Here is a 23,261-nt window from a genome sequence, read left to right as displayed (position 1 = left end):
CCAGGAGTCACGGGCTGTAGTGGGGAGAGAGCTGATCAGGATTTGCACTATGTCCAGCAACAACATGATTAGGATCTAGGAGGGCAGGGCCACAAAACTGCCTACGAATGGCAAACCCACCCAGACAGGCACATGGAGTAGGTGAATGCTTCCATGCCCATCAGTATTGGGCATCCTGCACATTCAGCCAGGGTGAAACAGAGAGACCCAGTCTCAAACAGAAAAGGTGAAACTATTTTTAGTACAGTTTATTCTAAAGGCAATAGGGAGTCAGTGGAGAAGTCACAAGGTCAAATCCGCACTTAAGGAGATGCTACAACGGAAAAGATGGAACTGAGTGGGGTGAATATTGAGACAGAGACACCAACCAGCAGGCTGCTACAGTAACCTAGGAGAGAGCGGCTGAGGGCCTGAACTGGGGTATTGGTTCTAGAAACAGAGGGACGGGGTGGACGGAAGGGAAGGTAGACAGGTAAAAACAGCAAAATCGGGAGATGACTGGCTAAGCAGGGTAAGGCTGGAGAAATCACCAAGGTTACAAACCTAGAAGACTACAGAATGGTGATTTCTTCAATGGAAATAGGGAAGTTTCATTTACCTTGTGGATGCTCAATGAACATAAAGTACAGGTCTATGAAACCCATCAAATGATTTCATCACAGAAGATTTTCATTGAAAAACCTACTTAGTTCCAATAATTTGTAAGACTCATCAGGACAGGCTCCCCCACCTGTGCTGATGCATATTTCAGCTCTAACACATAATCACAGAATACAGAAGAGGCTGGTTGTAGACAAGGACCACACTCTGGAAACAAGAGAATTCTAATGGAACCACAGATCTTTCAAAGTATAAATTAAGCAAACAGGGAAACCAAATGAACAGGACAGCCATTCTTAAATATAAGGCCATTTGAGAATTTAAGTAACTAATGAGAGTAACTATTTGTTTCACAACAGGAACATTCTGGAAAGATGAAGGGTGGGAGGAAGATGGGGGGAGTGGTGAGAGAGAGTGTGTGGCTCCTATGGAGGCATTAGTGGCCCAGTCTTTGGGAGCACAGCCAGACACAAAGGAAGAAGGTATGTTGTACAGCCCCACACCAGGACTTCCTCTCCTGAAGCTACAGAAAGAATATTCCCCTTCCTTCTCTCAGCCTTCACTGCTAAGAGTTTTCCCATCACTGGTGGTGGAGAAGAAAGGTTTAATTTCCCTTTGTCTTTCTCTTCACTGTTCAGAGTAATGACACAACTCTATGCAATCACAGGTACGCACATTAGTGCATGGCTTTGTAAATTTTCCTAGAATCAGACAGACATTGTCCAAAAAATAAGTCTGTCTTCAGGAACAAAATTTAGGAAAAAGAGAATCAATTTCATGAATTTTGTCAAATTCATATGCAACTGTGAACTTCTGAAGCTGTTATTACCCCATACTTTGCTATGCTTGCCACACCCCTCTTCCTACAAGGAAACTAGTACAATGGAAGGACTACACCTCTTGAGGGCTAAAGAATAACTATAAAGACCTCACTCATGTGTTTTTAGAGAAACTGGTTTCAAATTATTGGTAGATGACTGGCTTCTGGGTAGGAGTTTTGTATAAAGCAGAACAGCTACCTCAGTACAATCTACTCAAAATCAGCCTTTGGCACAAAACATTTTGGGGGGCTTTGAGGGGAATGGGTGCCATGGAAAGAGCCCTGGCTCTGGAGTTGGCAGCCCTGGGTCCAAGTCCCAACTCTGCCTCTTGCTAGCTGTGTGACCTCGTATAGCAGTAATAAGGCAAAATTCATGACCTCAAAGAGGGCCATAGACATGTCTGAGTGGTTCAGAACTGTGAAGTATAAGGAATTCTCTAAGGAGAAGGCAGAGGAAGTACAACATTTATTTAGACTCTAGGGGATCAAATCCAAGGACCAATGCCCCCAGTTTGATATAGTAGCAATAATATTCCAAAACTTGTAGGCCCACCTCACTGTAGTAACAAGGAAATTATAACAAAATATTATAGAAAGGAACAAAGCCATACTGTAACATCCCCCTGCTTCTAGGGCCTTCTTATAAAAGATCACTCCTGAATCCTAGAATCCTGACTCTCTGCTCAGCATTCTCTCCTACAGCTCTGCTGACTCCAAGTTCCCTGTTCTCTGAAACTCTCTCTTGTTCACCACTCTCTGCTCCCAGTGCTCCCAGTTCTGGGCTCTCTTTTTATATAGTCCTAGCCTTCATCTGATTGACTAGAACTCATTGAACATACCATTGGCTCTGGTCTTAGCAACTCCCCTTAGGGCCCTGAGGGCTTCACACCTCTTTCAAGCTAGCAAACTAGTTTGCAAACTAGCCTGGGGCCTCACATCTAGTTAGTGAAAGGGTGTGCGCCTGTCTCTAGGCCTCCCTTTGTTGGCCCCACCTGAAGCCTATTCAATGGGTGGGAAAGATCTTTCACTTACTGATTGGCTTTACACCTTGGGCCAAGTTACTTAGCTTCTCTGGCCTTCACACTTTCACCTGTAAAATTCAGGTGGTAGGATTCTCCCCATCCTTTCCAACTCAAAAATCAATGATTCTAAGTACAGGATACTTCTGCTACCACTGCCAGAGATGACCACATCACTGGAGATGGCAATGGTGTTAGCAGCAGTTTCAACTTTTTCTTGAAATCCAGTAGAGAAACAGGATCTGCTCCATGAAATTTTACTTTGTTAATAACATTCCAGGAGTACCTCTGTTCTATATGTAAAACCTGCAAAACTCTAATACAAACTTAATACAAACTTAACAAATTAACTGTGACAAATTATCAGTAGAATTCAATTAAACAAATATTTATTAAGGGCAAATTCTAATTAGAGCTCTTGGAAAATGCTCAATTTTGGATAAGAAATAATCCTGGAAAGAGAAGCAGAGTCAAGATGGTGGAGCAGGGAAGCACTCAGCAAAGCTCTCCCAAATTCCCCTCCAAACTGCTCTAAACCAACACCTCAAATCAAATTCTGAAATATAGAATCGACAGAAGGTTGGGTAAAACCACTTCCCAGGCCAAGCCAATTAGGAGGTCTGTCTCACTGGACGATGGGAGGTCCTGAGACTACAATGCAGAAGGTGTAGGCCCCACCTTGGGGAAGGCTGCCTTGGAGGAAGCAGCAGCTTCAAGAGCTCTCATCCCATAGATAGTGACAGGGAATTACAATTGGCAAGAAGGAGATGGCAGGGGACCTTTGCTGGAGCTGGGTTCAGGACCCTGTTGTGTTACCCATACACAGTTCCAGGCCACAATCCCAGGGGCAAAAGGAGTGATAGCACTTGTGGCCACAGGAGAACAAGGATCCAGGTCACAGTTCCAGGACAGAGAGGAGGGCTTATAGTCGCTTCTGGGGGAGTAGAGACCCTGGCTGAAATTCTAAGACAGAGGGCACCACTACCAATTAAGGGTGCAGGAGAACAGGGGACCTAGGGCCAGGAGGAGTGCTAGCGCTGGTGGATACAGGGGAACAAGGTCCCTTCCTAGGTAAAGATCAGAGCACAGAACAGGAAAGCAGTGACCACACCCCTCCTTAGATCATACCACCTTGGAAGAACCAAAAATCTACAGACCCCTAGAGAAAAGGCCTGAAGCTTAGGACAGTGCCCTCTCTACCCCAGGAAACCAGAGCCCAATGAAGACCAAGACCCGAACTCAGACAATGATGCCAAAGCAGCTACAAGCAAAACCTCAAAAAAAAAATTTGAAATGGATACAAGCCCAACAAAAATTCCTGAAAAAGCTCAAAAAGGATTTTAAAAATCAAATAAGAGAGCTAGATGAAAAATTGGGAAAGGTCAACAGCTTGGTAAAAGAGGCACACATAAATACTGAAAAAAAGGGAATAAAAATCTATAGAAGAGAAAAATGCCTTTAAAAGCAGAACTGACCAAATGAAAAGAGGTACAAAAATCACTGAAGAAAAGAACTCTTTAAGAAAGAGAATTGTCCAAATGGAAAAGGCAGTACTAGGAAATGCTTAAAAATTATTCTTATCAGAATTGGCTCATAGAAGGAATAACATCCACACTCAGTTGAGTACAAAAATCTATCTTATCCTACAGGAAGTAGTACAGGTAGGAGATAAGAGAAGGGGGGGCTGATAGAAGAGAGGGATGATTAAATTAAGGGAGGTAGCGGTCAGAAGCAAAAACAGACTTTTGAGGAGGACCAGGGGGTGAAGGGAGAGAGAGGGGGAGGGAGGGAAGAGAGAGAGAAGAAGAGGAAGAGGAGGAGGAAAGGAATGATAAACAGGTAAAAAAAAGATGGAGGGAAATACACAATTAATAATCATATCCATGAATGTGAATGGGATGAACTCGCCCATAAAACAGAAGCAGATAGGGTGGATTAAAAATCAGAATCCAACAGTATGCTATTTACAAGAAACACAGCAAAGAAAAGCACAAAGTAAAAATAAGGGGCTGGAGGAGAATCTATTATGCTTCAGGTGCAGTTAAATAAAAAGCAGAGGTAGCAATCATTATCTCAGACAAAGCAAAAGCAAAAATAGACTTTATTAAAAGAGAGAAGCAGGGTAACTACACTATGCTAAAAGGTACCACAGACAATAAAGTAATATCAATATCATATATGGACCACATGGCATAGCATCCAAATTCTTAAAGGAAAAGTTAAATGAGTTGCAGGAGGAAGTAGACAGTAGAACCATATTAGTGAAGGACCTCAAATTTCCCATCTTAGAACTAGATAAATCTAATTATAAAATAAACAAGAAAGAAGATGAATAGAATTTTTAAAAGTTAGGTATGATAGACATCTGCAGAAAACTGAGTGGGAATAGAAAGGAATATACCTTTTTCTAAGCTGTACATGGCACCTGCACAAAAACTGACCACATATTAAGGCAGGGCTGTCTAAAATGTGGCCCACAGGCCACGTGCGGCCCAGAGTGCAATTCATGTGGTCCGCCTATAAGCATAGAAATTTACATAAATGTTTTAGTAAAGGAAGCCAAGCTACTGCAGAGCTCTCACTAAAATGGCAAATCAAAATACACTGTCTATTGTTTCAATAAAAACCTAAGGTTGAACAGTGCTGTATTAAGGCATAAAAACCTCACAACCATATGCAGAAAAGCAGAGATATTAAATACATCATTTTCAGAACCATAATACAATAAAATTATATTCAATAAAGGGCTGTGAAAATGTAGATTAAAATATTGGAAACTAAATAATCTAATCTGAATGAGTGGATCAAAGAACAAACCAAAGAAAAATCAATAGTTTTCATTCAAGAGAAAGAAAACAGTGAAACAACACACCAAAATCTGTGGGATGCTTTCACCAATAAAACATTCAAAGAGAAAGTCAATAAATTGGGCATGCAACTAAAAACAACTAGAAAAAAAAATTTTAATCCCCAATTAAACACCAAATTGGAAATCCTGAAAATCAAGGAAGAAATTAATAAAACTGAAAGAAATAAAAACACTGAATTAATAAATAAAACTAGGAGCTGGTCTTATTAAAAAAATAAGCTACCAATTAATTTGATTAAAAAAAGATAATCAAATTACCAGTATCAAAAAGGAAAAGGGTGAATTAATTACCAATGAAGATGAAATTAAAGCAATTATTAGGAGCTATTTTGCCCAATTATATGTCAATAAATCTGACAATCTAAGTGAAATGGATGAATATTTACAAAAATGAACATTGCTCAAATTAACAGAAGAGGAAATAGAACCCTGTATTAGAAAAAGATTTTGAACATGCCATAAATGAGCTAAGAAAAAATCTCGAAGGTCAGATGGATTCACAAGTGAATTCTACCAAACATTTAAAAAAAAATTAATTCCAATATTCTATAAACTATATGGAAAAGTAGGCAAAGAATGAGTCCTACCAAACTCCTTTAACAACAGAAATATGGTTCTCATATGTAAACTAGGAAAGACAAAAACAGAGAAAGAAAACTCAAGACTAATTTCCCTAATGAATATTGATGCAAAAATTTTAAATAAAATGCTAACAAGATCACAGAAACATATCATAAAGATCATAAACTATAAATTCCTAGGATTTATACCAGAAATACAGAGCTAAGACAACTGTTAGCATAACTGACCATATCAATTACAAAACCAAAAAAATCACCAACTCTAACACTAAAAATTATATGATTATCTCAACAGATGTAGATAAAGCTTTTGACAAAATATAACACTCATTCTTATTAAAAGCACTATCTGCAAGCATTATCTGTAATGAGGCTAAGCTAGAAGCCTTCCCAACAAGATGTGAAGCAAGGACACCCATTATATCACCAATATTATTCAGTGTTATACTAGAAATGCCAGCTATGGTAATAAGAAAAAGAAATTGAAGGAATTAGACTAGGTAATGAGGACACAAGACTATGATTCTTTACAGATGAAATGATGGCAAACTTGGAGAATCCTAGAGAATCAACTTGAAAACTAGAAGAAATAATTAACAACTTCGGCCAAATTGTAGGATATAAAATAAACCCATAAAAATCATCAGCATTTTGATATACTATCAAGAAAGAAAAGATAGAAAGAGAAATTCCATTTAAAATAACTTCACACAACATAAAACATTTAGGAGTCTATGTGCCAAGATAAACCCAGAAACCATATAAGTACAATTGCAAAACAATTTTCATGCAAATAAAGACATAGCTAAACAACTAGAGAAATATTAATTTACTCACGGGTAATCTGAGCCAATATAATAAAAATGACAATTCAATAAACTAATTTACTTATTCATTGACATACCAATTAAATAATCAAAAATTTATTTTATAGAGCTAGAAAAAAACAAATTTATTCGGAAGAACAAACAATATCAAGGAAATCAATGAAAAAAATGTGAAGGAAGATAGCTTAGCAGATCTCAAACTGCATTCCAAAGTGGTAATCATCAGAACATCTGGTACTAAGAAACAGAGTGGAGGATTAGTGGAATAGATCAGGTACAGAATAGACTGGGCAATAAGATATCATGAGCAGATGGACTTCAGAAAAACCTGCAAAGACTTACATGAACCGACGGAGAGTGAAGCGAGCAGAACCAGGAGAACTTTGTACACAGTAACAGTAATGCTCTACACGATGATCAACTGTGAAGGACTTAGCTACTCTGAATAAGACAATGACCCGAGACAATACTGAAGACTTCATGATGAAAAAAATGCCACCCATTTCCAGAGAAAAAACTGATGAAATCTGAACACAGATCAAAGCAGACTATTTTTGCTTTCTCTATCATTTTTGGTTTTATGGTCTGTGTTTTCTTTTGCAACGTGGCTCTCTTGCATGACTACACATCTATAATTTATATCAAATTGCCTTCTCAAGAGAGGAGGATAGAGAGAATTTGGAACTCAAAATTTTAAAAAGATGAATGTTAAAAACTTTTGTTTACACATAATTGAAAAAAAAGAAAAGAAAAATTAAATGTAAAAAGAAAAGAAAGAATCCCTGACCTCAAGGAGTTCACCATCTAGTAAGGGGAGAGGACACATAAACCACTAACAACACTCATTTCATGGTCACAGACAGACAGGAAGTCAAGAAGATAGCCTAGCGAGCTTCTGGAATAGCCCACATGGCTGGTGATGATCAGCAGAAATGGAGAGAAGGGGAGAGAGACAAAAGGGATTGTAAGAGGTGTAATGGGTAGGACTTGGTAAATGATGAAATATGGAAGGGGAGGGAGAGAGCTTCCGTTCCCTCGAGAAAGGCAGACTAAACCTAATCCTAATGTGAGGTATGAACAGAGGCAGCTGGCAGCTCAGTGGATGAGCATCTGGCCTTGTATACTTACTAGCCGTGTGACCCTGGGCAAGTGTATCTCAGTTTGCTCAACTGTAAAATGGGTTAATAAGACCTCCTACATTGTAGGACTTAGTGATGAAATGAGATAATATTTGAGGTCAGCATAGTACCTGGAACCCAGGAGGCGCATATATACATGCTAGCTATGATGATGGTAGGGGTGGTGGTGATGGGGAAGAAGAAGATAGTGGTAATGATGAAATTTAAGAGGGAAAAACATGCGATCTTCTGGAAGTTCAAAAACATTCCACTGCTTGAACAGATGGAAGGCGTGCTTAGAGCAGAGCTGACCTGAAAAAAGACCTATGGCCGCATGCTGAGCTTAGGCATACAATGGTCACCCAGGATTGCTGCCAGCACCGAAAAGTCCAACAGCAAGAGAATGGGTGAAGGGGATGACTGGCAACTCCCAAAGTATTCTCCTCCAGTCCAGTCACATCAAAAGCATTTCCTTACCTGGGAACGTATGGTGACAAATTCTCTAAGAGAACAGACTGTTGCCAAGTACAATTTCAGCCACTGTCTGATGAAATAGCTGTGTTACACAGCCTAGGAGGCACACTCCTCTCGTAGGCCCTGAGCGTCCTACCACTGCTTACTGGGAGGTATATTTAATAATGAAGGTTCCTGAAAGTGAGGATGCTCCTCAGTCTTTGGACCATTTGGATGGGGGAGGAGGCCACGTGAATCAAATGAGACAACACAAAGGACTCTGCCAACCTAAGAGCACTATGTAAAGATTAATAATCATTGAACCACCTAGCTCATCTCAGTCCCCAAAAAAGGTAAATCAAAGACCATCAAATTAAGAAAAAAACATCATTTCATACACGATTCTAAGTCAGTACAATCTAGTCTGAGGGTGTGGTTCCATGTCCTTTCTTCAAATGTCATGATGCCAATTTTCTCCTTTGCTCAAAAACTGTTTTTTGCAAATGTCTGCATTAGAGGCTCTGTGCAGGATGGTTAATGTAGCTTAGTAATCTAAATGCCAGATAAGTAGGACACTTGTGTTGAACTGATAGCTGATAAATTCATTATTGAAATGGATCATTCATAACCTTCAGCATGATTAATCCATCATAGTAAGCATTTGTTGTAAGCCTGTAACTTCACAAATCATTATATAACTACATCTACAAGAAAACAGTGAACAAGTCTAGGTGATTTTCATATTTTCGAGACTGCAAGAGAATGTGATTATCTGCCAGAAATTCACCAAAATCATACCCCTATCCACAGTGATCCTTATCTATGCCATTTCCTCTCCTAAAAATGGCACATTTTGTCCTAAAAACATAAAATTTAAGAGATATGTTACCTGATTTTATATGAAAGGCTTCAGATATGGATAGAGCTTTAGGGTCAACACTTACAGTGAAAACATATACAAAACTGGGAACTCATTTGCAAATCAAATGAATCCAAGTGACTCACCTCTGGATAAAGATTGAACCGTTTCAATGTATTAATCACAAAAGGATATTCCGTGAGCTTGTCATTCATAATCATCCACACTCCATTATAAAATGAAGGAGCTTCTACAATGGTTTTGAAATAGGAATAATAAAGTCCCTGAAAAGAGAACATATTCGAGTTATGTTCAAATTCAATTACTCTTGTCTGCTCTTATCTCACACAAAATGTATTTAAAAAAAAAAAAACAAAGCAATTAGACAAGTAATGGCTGTTATTAACTTTACTGGTTTCTCCTCATTAATGCCTTCTTAGAATTCAATGATCTAAGCTTATTAAAGAGCTTTTTTAACTACACTGTTGCAAAAGCACAGGGGACAAGAACAGATTTTCAAGTGTTTTAATACTAATATTTTACAAAGAACTTTAAGTAAGGTACACCGTAGTAAAATGGTTAATTAGGAAGGTTAGCATTGTGAGTTGGCAGAGTAGATGAAGACCTGATTTGATGAAATGTATTCAGAAAGCTTCTATGCCCCACCCAATACACACACACACACACACACACACACACACACACACACACACACACTTTTTCCCAAAGACTCGGCATACTGCTTAAGTTTTACCAATGGAGTTATTCATTGGAATAAACTAGAGTTCTATCTTAAAATTCAAAAATTCCTAGGAGATGGAACATATGAGGGATGAGAATAAACCTAGCATGGCTGAAAGAACATTTCTTTGAAGTCAGAATCTGAATCTTTACTCAAGCATTTACCCTTGTGACCCACGGCAAGCTATTTACCTGTCTGAAACCTGTTTCCTCAACTACAAAATGGGCGTATTTGCAATATCTCCCTAGCAGAGTTTTTATGATAACATTGCTTTAGTAGCCTGTAAAAATAAATTCTTCTTAGTCTGTGATTTCGTAAGTGTGGCTGCGCCCTGGTTCAATGGATGCAGAGAGCAACCTGCCCACAACTTCTCATTCTAGGAAATTCACCAATGTTCCGCTATCTAGTGGTGCTAAATCTTATATGTTTCCAACAGGTACAGGACAGGCTTCTTGCTTGAAGGAAGCCTTCAGGACTGAATTTTGTCCTACCAGGTCAAATTTTTTCAAACCAATGAACACCAAACACAGCGTTATCTTGGATTCTCCACATTCCTCTGTCAGCTGGGGTCTGTTGTAGAACATCTTCTGGAAGTCCTGATTATCCTTTCCTTCGTTGCACCGAGGACAGTCCTGATGTCTGCCCAGGGAATGCCCCGAGAGTTTAGAGACAGAAGAAAGGAGCTGTGTGGGCCAGTGGCAGTCATCTTCCCTCTGGCCCTTTCTCAGCAGAAGCAGCATCTGCATGATCTTCTCTAACTTTGGAATTTCCCCCTTTGATGTCTTGAACGCTGAGGCCTGAAACCCTGCAATGCGAGCTGCCTGTCCCAGCCAGATCTGGCTCCTGTTCCACCTTGGGTCTTCTCCAGGGCCAGTCCACTTCATGGTGTGCTGGCACAGTCCATGAGGAGTCCACAGTTCATGATTCACTCTATTGCTGGTGTGGAGGACAGACTACACTAAAACCTTTGGCAAGTGTATTGCTTTTCACTCCCACCTGTGTGTGGATTCACTCCCCTTCTGTGGATCACTGGCTTCAGGAAGAATCATGGGAATGCTTCTTATTGTCCTTCTTTCTTCTAATGTGGTTCTAGCTTTAACCTTTACTGTGATCAGTCAACCATCTGACAGAGCAGACAGTCTGATCATTCTAAAGCTACAACTTAGATTGAGAGCAGTCTTTTTCTGTTGGTTAAGAGTTCATTTCCTATTTTATGATGCTATGCTGTGCTAAAAAAAATACAGCACTCCTTCTGGAAGAGAGCATTTATGATGTGCAGGTGTGAGAAGCTTCTTACCAGCCAATGATTTTTCATTTATTGATCCCAAACAATATCTCCCACATATGTGCCCATCTCTGTGCTAAGGTCACCAAGCAGCAAAGTCTATGTTCACCTAATTTAGAGGATATCCAATCAAGTTCTCCATAGACTTTCGCTATTTCTTCATCCTTAGCATTAGTTATTTGTGCAAAAGCTTCAATTATCTTCAAGGTCAGAGCATTTTCAGGCTGCATGTCCAAAGAAATGGTGGGGCTTTTTATTGCCTTGTGTTCATCATGAAACCCTCTCTGGAAGTTCTTTTATTCCTGCTTGAGGACAACTTAGGAGCTGTCACTCCCTCCATTTAGCTGTAACATTTTTGTACCTTCTAGAGTCATTAATGGTGAGTTGAAAATACTGATATGTTATAGGTCCTCCTCTAGAGCAATGAGCCAACTTGTTGGTTGTCAGCAAAGACTGAAGGGGGAGGGTGCCATGGTTAATGTCTGTAAATGGACTAAAAAGTGGGGCATATTTAGGATCAAGAAGAGGCCATCTAGTTCACCCCCTCATTTCACAGATAGAGATACTGAAATGCGGGGAGGTGAAGAGACATCAGCCAGGCCTGTGGGAAAGGAGAGGCAGAGGTTTCTGTGAGCTTGCTGAGAGCCAGGGCAGTTGGGCTTGCTTTGATTCTGTATGTGCAGAGCCCAGCAGAGTCTCGTGTGGATTAGGCTCTTGATAACCTTGTAGGACTGAATCTGAGTCCAAACTCACTGGACTACTCTCCACCATTCCCACTGGACATCCTGGGATTCTTATTTTGCCGGGACAAAAACTGAAGAAGCTACAGAGCCCTTTAGTATTCGTATCAACTTCCTAGGTTACCATGACCCCAAAAATCATTACCTGGCAGCCAACTTCTCTGGTGCTTTCATATAAGAATGAACTACTGAATAAATTCACAAGTCAATGAACTTATCTACTCACTTTTCTTCCAAAGGGAAAGATAAGGGTCCTTTGGGAATGGCTATGAGGGTTTTTGGATTTTTTGGAGTAGAAGAAATAGTTTCGAGGGGCACTGTTGGGGGAGGCCAGACAGGCTCAAGTAGGGTCTGGCCAGGGATAACATGAGGGCACTAGATTCTGGGGGTGGGGGGAGGAAGAGAATAAGAGAAGGGCACCAAAAATATAAGAGTCAAACCATCAGAACATGGGCTTTGCCTACTTCACAATTTTGCCTCAGTAGTCCCTGGGCAGTTAATATTATTGACCTTCTGCTCTGAAAGTATGAATTAGGCAAAAAAGAAAAAACACAACTCAAGTAATTTGACAACTAGAGAAAGAGAGTTTGGTAACACTGGGAAGAAGATTTGCTTCCTGAATCCTATTCACTACATGACACTAAATCCAAGTAAGATTTAATTAATATCTTACAGCTTCTAGTCTCACTAAAAAACCACTTTAAAAATGACTAGAATGAGCAAAATACATAGAACCCAACCATTTCGGTGCGAAAAGTCATCTCCCTTTCCAGTGTTGAGAGGTGAGAAAAGTGGCGATCATTTTCAAAGAGACTTGTTATGTGACTCCTGCAAAAACAAAAGCAAAAGAATACAAGCGTTCGAACATCTCCAAGTTAGGTTAAAAGTTAGACTATATCTTGGCTAAACATATAGTGTCAAATCACATTCCTAAATGTCACTAATTTAAAAACCACTGTATACTATTTACCTAACCTGAAACTTTCCAATTAGTCTTTTAACAGAGAGGTAGACTTGTAAATATGTGCTGTACATATATAATTAATATTGTAAAACTGAAAATTACTCATTCAAATTTAGAGCAAATGGATTCAGAGAAATTTATTCATAAAGATACTATGGCAACAAATAAATAAACAAAACTTACCAGTGCAAAATCCCAGCAAAAGCAGCTGCAAGAGAAAATCAATTCTAATTAAATTTTTGGATTAAAATGACTTCTTTTCATTCTAAAAACAAGCATTTCAAATATGTGGAGAGTGCAAGGGAGATGACGCTGCTGCTCTGACTGTAGGATGGGGTATAAAAGCCTGACCTCGAAGGCTTGGGGCAAGGGTCAAATGAGACAGTATCTGGCAAGTGCTTGGCACAGTGCCCATCCCTGCCGGATGAGGGGCTGAATTGCTGCTTGTTCCCTTTCCCCATTCCTTCTCTTTAATAGGGACTGGGAATAAAAACCATCCTCAGGAAGTCCTGACTTAGCCCTTAAGGGACCTGTGTCCATGCATCCAATCTATGGGCTCAGAAAACCATGTAGAGCTGGAGGAAGAAAGAAAGAATAGAATCCTAAAACCAGTCTTATGAAGACCAACAAATACTTTCCCAAGTATAGGGGAAGGGGTGAGAAATCTTTCCTTCTCTTTGGAAAGACATTCATTCACACTTATTCATTTTCCTGGGGAGCTGAAAAACAAAGAGGTATTCAATATACTATAAGAAAAACCTGAAACTGTTTGGATTAAATATTTTATTGGCTTAATTTTTAAACACTTCAAAGTGAAAAATGAAAGCGATGTGGGCTGTTTACAGAATCACAGGATCACACCTCTTCAGAGCTGCAGACAGTAGATTCCTATGGAGGCCATTAACTTTTGTTTAAAAATCCAGATACCTAAGTCCTATATGTCATTTTGAAAATGAAGCTCCATATAAGAAAGCTGCTAACTGAGCATGTAATTAAAGCTTTAAGGCATAAAATCCAATGTCTGTAAAACAGTCCATTCACTTTCCTATTTCTAGGAAAGACGTATCCTAAAGAATATCTTAAAAATGAGCCCTCTTCCCATGATCCACCACTGTAGCTTAAGACAGAACAGAAAGAGCAGGATGTAGAGGGAGAAGGCTAATGATACTATCTTTAATCAGATGGAAGGAGGGGAGGGGGTTTTTGAGATACATACATAGTTAACTGTGTAAGATATTCAAATTATTCTATTTCGCCTTCTGTCAAGAAGTTTGTGTTCCCTTCTAAGAAAAAATTTTTAAAAGATTATAAATTTAATAATTCTAATGTTGAATATGAATGGAGACAAGTCTCTCATAAAAAGAAAAACAATCACATGAATAAAGTGCTTTAAGATACGCAAAGTGCTTTCCTCACAACAGTCCTGTGAGGCAAAGAGTATAAACTTTGACTTTATAGATGAAGAAACTAAGGCAATATAGAGATATTTATTAGCTATATGACCACGTATCCTTATCCACAGCAGAGGCTCAGTGTGGCAGACATCTGGACTGTCATTATCCATGGCTTGGGGTATACGGGTAATGAACATCTAAGGCAAATTTGAGACAAAGTCTCCTGACTTGGAGTCCACAGGACCCTTTGATAGACAGAGCTCACTGAACTGAACCCCACGAAGGTAATAAGTGGCAGAGCTAGGATGACAGCCGAGTTCTTCTGACTTCAGATCCTAGACAAAATATGTTTTAAAGAAAAGTGAGGAGAATATGCAAACTAAAGGAGAACGAGCTTGAATTCTATCCTTGACAAAATCCTAGAACATGACATTAAAGAGGAGCCTTTTGCAAACTCAGAAAGGGAAGCAGTGACCACTAAAAGCCAAGCTGACTTTTTCAAGAACAGGTCATAGCAGACTTACACCTCCTGTGAAGACATCGGGACAATGTTGTGGATGTGGTACACTTAGATTTCTGCAAAGCAATCTTGCACAGTTTCCTTGTGGACAAGCTAACAGATGGACTACAACAGCAGCACCAAACTAAAATAGAAACTGAGGCCACTAAGCCATCAGAAGAATCCCTGTGGGCTGCACATTGATTTCTTTCACCAAATCCTCCCCAATAGCATTTCCATCTGGCTTCTACTCACTCCAACCCTGGAGCCCTGAGAGGCTCAGGGCCACATGCTTGACACCTCTGGATTGGATGGTAATAAAGCTGAGGGGATCCAAATTTGGTTGAATTTGTTGTTGTTCAGTTGTTTTCAGTTATGTCTGACTCTTCATGATCCCATTTGGAGTTTTCTTGGCAGAGATACTGGAGTGATTTGCCATTCTATTCTCCAGTTCATTTTATAAATGAGGAAACTGAGGCAAACGGTGAAATGACTTGCCCAGGGTCACACAGCTACTAAGTGTCTGAGGCTGGATTTGAACTCAGGTCCCTACACTCTATTCACTGCAGTGCCACCTAGCTGCCCCTTTGGTTGAATTACTAGATCCAAACACATTGAGACAAAGGTCTTGGACAAAGGTCTCTAGAGCAAGGTTTGTCAGGGACATCTCCTTGGCCTTGCATTGCTCCACATTTTCATCCATGACTTAGACTGGTTAAGTGCTGATATCTGTCCTGGTATCGATGTGTGCTTCAGCCCCAGTCCTTCTCAGGATCTGCAGTAAGAAGCAGCAGCACCCTCCCAGAACTTAGTGCCCAAGTGGCCTATGTCTATACGTAGAGATAGAACTTCCTCTGCCCTGGGTTACCAAGTGCTATTTGCCATTGATATGCAAGAACATAACACTTGTCATCCCTTCTAACCAAGTTCCAAGGTAGGTGGAAAGCACAGCTAACAATGAGGCCCCTTTGCCATCACTGGACCTGAGAAGAGCTCATGCTTATAAGGGCCTGTTCTATGTCACCAGTTTGGGAAGACTCCACCTCAGTACTGACACTCAAATCAACAAAGGGTACCACTGACACCAAAATGCTCGGCCCCATCACCTACTATGCCTCTACGCATCCCCTGACCAAGAAGGGCCAGAGCCGTGGCTCCTCCAGTAATGAGACTGAAGGACTCCTCATTCAATAAGATAATCTGTCCTGTGGAAGGGAGTCATCTGAGAAAAACACTTTAGTTCTCCCTAACAATTAAGTTCCCAGAGAGTAGATCCTTAGCCACCAGGGCATCTAGTTGGCACAGAGCAGCTAGGTGGTACAGTGAACGGAGTGACAGCCCTGCAGTCAGGAAGCTTTGAGTTCAAATCTGACCTCAGACACTTACTAGCTCTATGTGACCCTGGGCAAGTCACTTAACCCTCACTGCCTCAGTTTGTTCATCTGTAAAATGAGCTGGAGAAGGAAATGGCAAATCACTCCAGCATCTTTGCTAAGAAAACCCCAAACGGGGTCATGATGAGTTAGACATGACTAATCGACTAAACAACACCCTCCTACAAATAGCACCTTGGAGACCCGATCTAACAAAGCATCTGATGGAACCTCTTCTTACAAGGCATCTTTATCCTAGGTATATGACATCTTTCCTCCCATCAGGGATGAGACAAAGAGGTTGGGGCGGAAGGTGAGTCAAAGAGAACACGAAGGACCCAACCGCCAGGTGTTTACAGATCAAGATGCCCTGCTGGATCTCTCCGCTATCTCCATTCCCACTTCCCAGAATTCAAAAAGCTCATCCTTCTTGGCCTTCTCAAATTTGATAAGCATTATCTGATACAATTCAGTAAAAGTTTATTACAGACCTGCTACGTGCAAATCATTGTGATGAAAGAGGGCCCCTAGCAGAGACTCTGCCCTCCATCATCACAGCATCTAGGAAGATAGGGGCCGCACTTGACAGACACCTTGTACTCACTTCGGGCCAGCAAAATGACATCTCTTCCCCCTGCAATCCCTCGGGTACAGTCCTCCACCATCCAGGCAGATATCTCCTCACACTCATTCTCTTCTGCCCTCCTTTTTGTCTCCTTCCGCTTTTTTGCAGGCTGTCGCCCATGCTGCCAATGTCCTTCCTCCTGACCTCTCCCTCTCAGGATCTTTCTCTTTCTCCAAGATTCAGCTCTGCTCACAGGCTTCCTGTTCTTTGAGCACTAGGACGCTTTTGGTCTTGTCTCTTCATTTCAATCACACCGCCTAATGTCTTGAATGTAGACAGTACTTAATGTTTGCTGAATTGAAACTGGATGTTTGTCAAATATGTGGATGACAAGAAGGTGGTACAGAAAGCCAACATGTTGAATGACAATCAAAGTCAGAAAAAAGATCTCTAGACATGTTTGCCCTGAATTGAGTAGGATGTAATTTCGTAGGTATACACTGGGGCTCCAAAAACAAATCTCACAAGTGTGAGATCCAGAAGTTGGGATGAGACAATGTTCTTCTGCAGATGAGATGGGGTTTGTTATTGATCAATCATTGCAGTCCTGTCTGACTCTTCCTGACCCCATCTGGAGTTTTCTTGGCAGAGATACTGGAGTGTTTGCCATTTCCTTCTGCGGTTCATTTTACAGATGAACAAACTGAGGCAAACAGGGTTAAGTGACTTGCCCGGTCACACAGCTGGTAAGTGTCTGAGGCCAGATGTGAACTCAGGAAGTTGACTTTTTCTGACTCCAGGCCCAGAGCTCTATCCGCTGTGTTACCCAGCTGCTATGGCAGCCTTGTACGCTAATGCTATCCTAATTTACACTGAGTTACAAGGCCCAGAACAAAGGACAGAATAGCTCAACTATAACTAGCTGCTCTGGCCAACCAATATCTAGACCATTAGCTAGTGTGGGTTCAGGTCTGGGAAGAACAACTGCCACTTATATTATGCATTAAGGATCACAATGTACCTTACATGAGTCATCCAATTAGATCCTCACAACAGCCCTGCAAGTTAAGTTCTACAGATATTATTATTTTGCAAGTGAGAAAATGAAGGCTCACGGTGGGTGAGAGAGGGTAAGTGATTCTCCCCTGGTCTCAGAGCCATGACACACTGGAGGAACAGGCAGGCCCCCGGCTCTTGTGCCAATCCTGAGGATGAGCAAAGCATAGAGCTTGCCTCAAGGCCAACCGGCTGCTTAGCCTGGCCAAGAGAAGCCTTGGGGAGAACAAGACGGTGGACTTCTAGTGCCTGGAGAGCGGTCTGTCCCAGGAAAGAAAACCTGAGCTGGTGCTGCTCAGCCCAGAGAGGTGCAGGGGGGTGGATTGAAGCTGGAAACAACACTTAGAGATGTCCAGAAGGGAAATTGTCTGCCTCAGAATGCAACGGATTCTCTCTCACTGGAAGCCTTCAAACAGAAATCACTAGGCTACTTCTTGAAGAAGTTATAAAATGTATTCCCAGTCAGATACAAGTTGGGCTAGATGGCCACTCTGAACCTCTGAGGCTCCTTCTAAATCTGAGCCTGAGTTTTACCAGCCTTAGCAATAGCACCAAGCACACAGCAGGAACTTAATGCATGCTTCCTGACCGACAGGTGTAGCAGCCTGCTTGGGGTTCAAGGAGGGTTCTAGCTGTCTCTCCCTGCACCGGCCCACCCTCTACTCAGTTCGGGCCATCCTCTACCCAGCTGTCAGAGTCACCTCCCTAAAGGGAAGTCCTGACTACTCACTCCCTGCTCAATAAACTTCAGTGATTCCTCCCAACCCCTCAGTTCCAGCCTCCTTACACACCTCCCTCCTAGCCAGGTACTCTTCAGTCCTATGACACCAGCCTGGGGCTGTTCCTGGAAGAAGCCCCTCCATCTCTGTGCTCCAGGCATTTTCACTGGGTATTCCCCCAAGCCTGGAACATTCTCCCTCCTCCTCTCTGCCTCCTGGCTTCCTTCAAGTCCCTGCTATAATCTCATCTTCTACAAGATTCTCCTGCTTCCCCTTAATTCTAGAGCCTTCCTTCTTTTGATTACCTCCAATTTATCCAAAACCTACCTGTCTCTCCCATTAGACTGTAAGCCTTTTGAGAACAGGGGCTTTGACCTTTCTTGGTATCCTCTGTGCATAGCATAATGCCTAGCACAAAGTAGGTGCTTAATAGAGGTTTCCTTACGAACCAACAGACACTGGGGTTTTTACCGAGGCTCTCGCTGGTTCTCTTCTTGTCTCTCTTTACATAACCTCTCCTCTGGCACTCCCATTCATTCTAACAGCTTTAACCACCCCTCTGTGGAATAGACTCTCAACCCCGTGGCTCCAGTGCAACTGGCTCTCAGGGCCCAGACCCCCATTTCAAACTGCCTTCGTGGCCTCTACGTGGACGGCCTCTGCCATGTCTAAAAGGAAGTGCTCCTCTCTCTGACCTCATTATTTTTGGTAGATGGTGGTGTTGCCATTCACCCTGTCTCCCTGATTTGAAGCTGCAATGCTAGATCTGACTCTCCACTGTCCCTCCTCTCTCACATCCAGTTACTGAGCCCCTTCAACTGTGCCTCAGGGTGTACTTCCTTCTTAGTCAGTCTTCTCTCTTCTCAAGGCAACCCTCAGGTCCCCCTTAGCACACATCTGTATGGCATTACATCATTACCTACTGAGAAGTCTCTAAGAGGCTCTTTCCTAGGCCCATGTCTTCCTGCCTTTACTCTCCACTCCGATCTGGCATTCACAGATATCTTTCTCCTGTACTCAAAAGTCATTTCTACCTACTAAATTTCAAACCACTCTCCCTGGCACTCAAGACCGTCCACAATACAGTGCTCTAACTTTGCAGTTTTCCATCATGCTTCTGCGGACTTATGCTCTGGCCAAGCTGGACTGGTCATCATCTCCCAGCCATCTCCCTGCTCCTGCCTTCACTCTTTTGTTTAAGCTGGCTGCTCCCTCCCATCTCCCATTGGCTGAAGCAAATGGCACCTCCTCCTGGATCACTTCTTCTGTTCCTTTTGACCAGTAAGGACTGCCTCCCCCACCTCCACAAACCCTAGAATGAGTGGGCAGAACTTTCTACTCCTCCTAGGTACTTCTATACAAAAACTATTTTACTCCAAAATGCTTTGTCTCTCATCTGCCTCCAAAACCATCAGCTTCATAAAAGAGGGGCCACCTCTTACCTAAACTTTATATCTCACCTAACATAGAACGTGGAACATATTAGCTACTTAATAAAAGTCTTCTGAGTTTTTAAAGTCCCATGGACCTTCATTTGGAAGGAGAAATTTTTTTACAATATTTTCCACCCAAGATTTTCAGAAAATAGAAAGAGAAATGATAGGGACTTGGCACAAGTATTTTACACTCCCCCAGGAAATCTTTTCTTACTTGTGATGCCTTTCAGCCAACAAGTCACACTTCAGTAGGTACAACTGAGGCTACATTTAATTTCATTTCAGCTAATGAAGTAAATTTACTTTAACCTATAAAGGGTGAGAGTTTCCTGATGCACTTGCCCAATAAAAAGGAAGTTCTTGCAAAGCCGGAAGTACTTCTTCAGAGTTCAGCAGTCTTAAAGGGGAAGTTAAAGTGTTTCAGAAAACAGAAAGAATACTAAACATGACTGAACCTGAGAGAACAAATCTGAACATCACGCCCAAGATACAAACCAGGTGCGGTCCTTAAAAAGCCTAGAGCTCATGAAAGGCAACAGGATTCAGGAATTACAGTCCAAACTCGATATGTCACCTAAATTATCAGCTTCACTTTCTCTGTCTATAGAATGGGCATAAACATAGCACCTACTTCACGAGGAGGTTGTATAGAACAAATAAGGTAACATAAAGCGGTTTGGAAACCTGGAAGTTCCGTATAATAGAGTTAATAATAAATGTTCACTACTACCTTAACTTCTTTAGGCCTCACTTCTGTAAAATGAGGGATTAAATTATAAGCTCGTTGATTAACTAACCACGTGTCCACGCTCGCTCTGAATCTATGATTCTAACTAGTTTTTCATGTACACACACATTAAAAGCTCCTTAATACATAAACTAAAATAGGCCACATTTACTACTGCATGGAAGCCATTAAAAAGATGTCTATGATAGAAAAACAGAAGCAAATTCTACTCCACAAAAATTCTTTTCCTGACACTTTCCTAATTAAAATTAAGCACCCAAAGTATATCTATGCAATTACTTTCTCCTCCGGGTATGGTAGAGCCATAGAAGTGAACACACACCAGAACTGTCAAGAAATGAACCTAGATGATAACAGAAATAATAAGAGTACGAACACAAAAGTGTCAACTTAAACATAGAAAAGCTCACTAAGTGTTTATAAGCGAGCAAGAACAAAAGTACCAAAAGTGCAGTCAGTGCTTTGTAAGGAATATCGTGGTTTAAAATGCTAATTGAAAAAATGCTTCACAGGCGGAAAACAAATCCACAAAACGCATCAAGATCGACATAATACAAAAAACTATATATCGAGGCTCCTTATATTCAGCAAGGTTTTTTTTTTTCCCCTTGTTCTCACTGACCAACTACTTCAACCACAAGGCAGCTGGATTTCAGCCAAACTGCTGTCTGTCCTTGAATATCAAAATGTTTTATGCTCATTCTTTAATTTATATAATTGAGAAGGAATCTCAGCTAGTAACAGTAATTTGACATCAATGGTAGATAATATGCTCATTTACATAAACTAATTCAGAATGTGGTACTGTAGAGAATATCACTTCCAAGAGGGGAAAAAAATCAAAAACCAAGATATACAAATACAAAACAGACACTGACAGACTGGGCAACAGGATTGCAGAAGGAGACTGATGGATGCAAGTCAGGAATGCAGCGCTATTGTTAAGGGATTGTGATACTTGACATATCAAGACTATAAATTCCAAAAACTTGAGTTAATCTTCTCGTCACTGTACCACTGGTAATAATCTCTCTACAGAATCATACTCATTTGAGGGCCTCACACTTTGAAAGCCGTGAACTGAGCTCTTGAAGAGCCGGATCTGGTCTCTTCTGAAAAGGCGCTTTTTGCACAGTAGCTACACAATAAAGTATTTGTTTAAGAAAATTTTAAAACAATCAGGACACCTGGTCTCTGTCACTCTGTGACTTTGGCCCAGCCATGCTCCATGCCTCCATTTCCCCAACTCTAAAATAAAGAGATTAGACCAGAATACTTCTAACATCCCTTTCAGTTTTATAGATCCAATTTCTACAAAGGTGCAGAAAATATCAAAGATGATAAAAGCATAAGAAAAAAAGGAAAAGTTGAAAGTGGAATTAATTTGCAACCTACAAATCCTGCAAATACTTTTCTCTATTAAAAAGAAGGCTTACTGAATCCGGAAAGAGTTCTGTGGAGAATGACAATCTTGAAATGCCTTTAAAAGTTACTGATCATCTATTTACTATTAAAGACAGAAGAAAAGTACACAGATAAACATCAAAATAAAGACAGGAGTCTAGAAATGAAAGAACCTCAGTAGTTACTGGTATGAAAAATTACTAAATACCAGGAAAAGATAAACACAAAAATGTTTGTTTAGTCTGTCTTTGACATTTCTGGGACTGAAGAACTTAATTAAGAAAACTCAGATGGAAGAATTGAAAATGAGTGATTTGGGGACCCAAGGAGGTAGAATAACAGGGGTTACTCCCCCCACAACTACTCTACACCCATTTGGAAAACAGACATCAAGTCTGAATGGAATCACAATGAGCCATTTTCCAGCCCAGGTCAGCAAAGAGAGACAGAGGTCTACAGGCACTGGGAATGAGGTCTAGCCAGGGGTACAGGGCATTCCAGCATAGAGAAAGTCTACACACTAGAAAATAAAGATGCCACAGATCCATCCAAGAGTCTGGCCTTGTGCAGGAACAGACTGGCAATTGTCACTTATGACTCAGTTCCAGGTCCCAGATCCAGGGAAGACTGAAGAGGGAACCTGTGTCTATAAATGGTGTTCCAGAGGAAAGAGTGGTCCTGGGTCCTAAGCCTTGTCTTAAGCAAGGAGTATGTTCAAAAGCCAGCATTAGATGGGTGGCTCCAAGTCCAGGAGCACATCTCAGGGTCTCCAGTCCAGCCTTCTGCTCAGTCTGAAGCCTACATTGGGATGGCCCAGCGTAGGAAAGTCTACAAACCCAAAGGGAGGCCGGCAGTCCTGTGCCTCTGAAACAACAAACAGTGCTTTTTAACTAAGACACAGGGGCCGTGTCCAGCAACAGACTGCCACCGCTCAGATCCAAACCCAGATCAGAGACTCACAGAGCTCAGACTGGAGACCACTTTGGGAGCACTAAAAGCTTGATGTCCTGATATCCTGAAATAACACAACACCCAATACCCCAAAGAAAGCAGCAGAAGACAGCTCAGATATTGCCTCCAGAAAGAAGAAGAATCTAACCAGAATATAACCCAAACAAAGTTGGCAGTCAGGGAAGCAAGCTGGAAGACTGAGCAAACAAACAAAGATACCACTGGGAAAAGATATAAAA

At 41.2% G+C, this 23,261-nt stretch overlaps 1 protein-coding gene across 1 annotated transcript in view; it reads right to left on the bottom strand.

Moving 5' to 3' along the window:
* Nucleotides 1-23,261, bottom strand: part of DPY19L1 (dpy-19 like C-mannosyltransferase 1) — a 122,498-nt gene that overhangs the window by 88,026 nt on the left and 11,211 nt on the right. The window contains exons 2-4 of the mRNA XM_036738268.1: nt 13,061-13,085; nt 12,654-12,741; nt 9,293-9,430 (exon numbers count right to left, since the gene is read on the bottom strand). Of these exons, the coding sequence (XP_036594163.1) occupies nt 9,293-9,430; nt 12,654-12,741; nt 13,061-13,085 (251 nt within the window). The remainder of the gene's footprint in view (nt 1-9,292; nt 9,431-12,653; nt 12,742-13,060; nt 13,086-23,261) is intronic.

The sequence above is a fragment of the Trichosurus vulpecula genome, chromosome 9 (genome assembly GCF_011100635.1).
Source record: "Trichosurus vulpecula isolate mTriVul1 chromosome 9, mTriVul1.pri, whole genome shotgun sequence".
NCBI lineage: Eukaryota > Metazoa > Chordata > Mammalia > Diprotodontia > Phalangeridae > Trichosurus > Trichosurus vulpecula.
The sequence above is the reverse complement of the archived record's forward strand: the minus strand, read 5'-3'. Positions and strand labels throughout refer to the sequence as shown.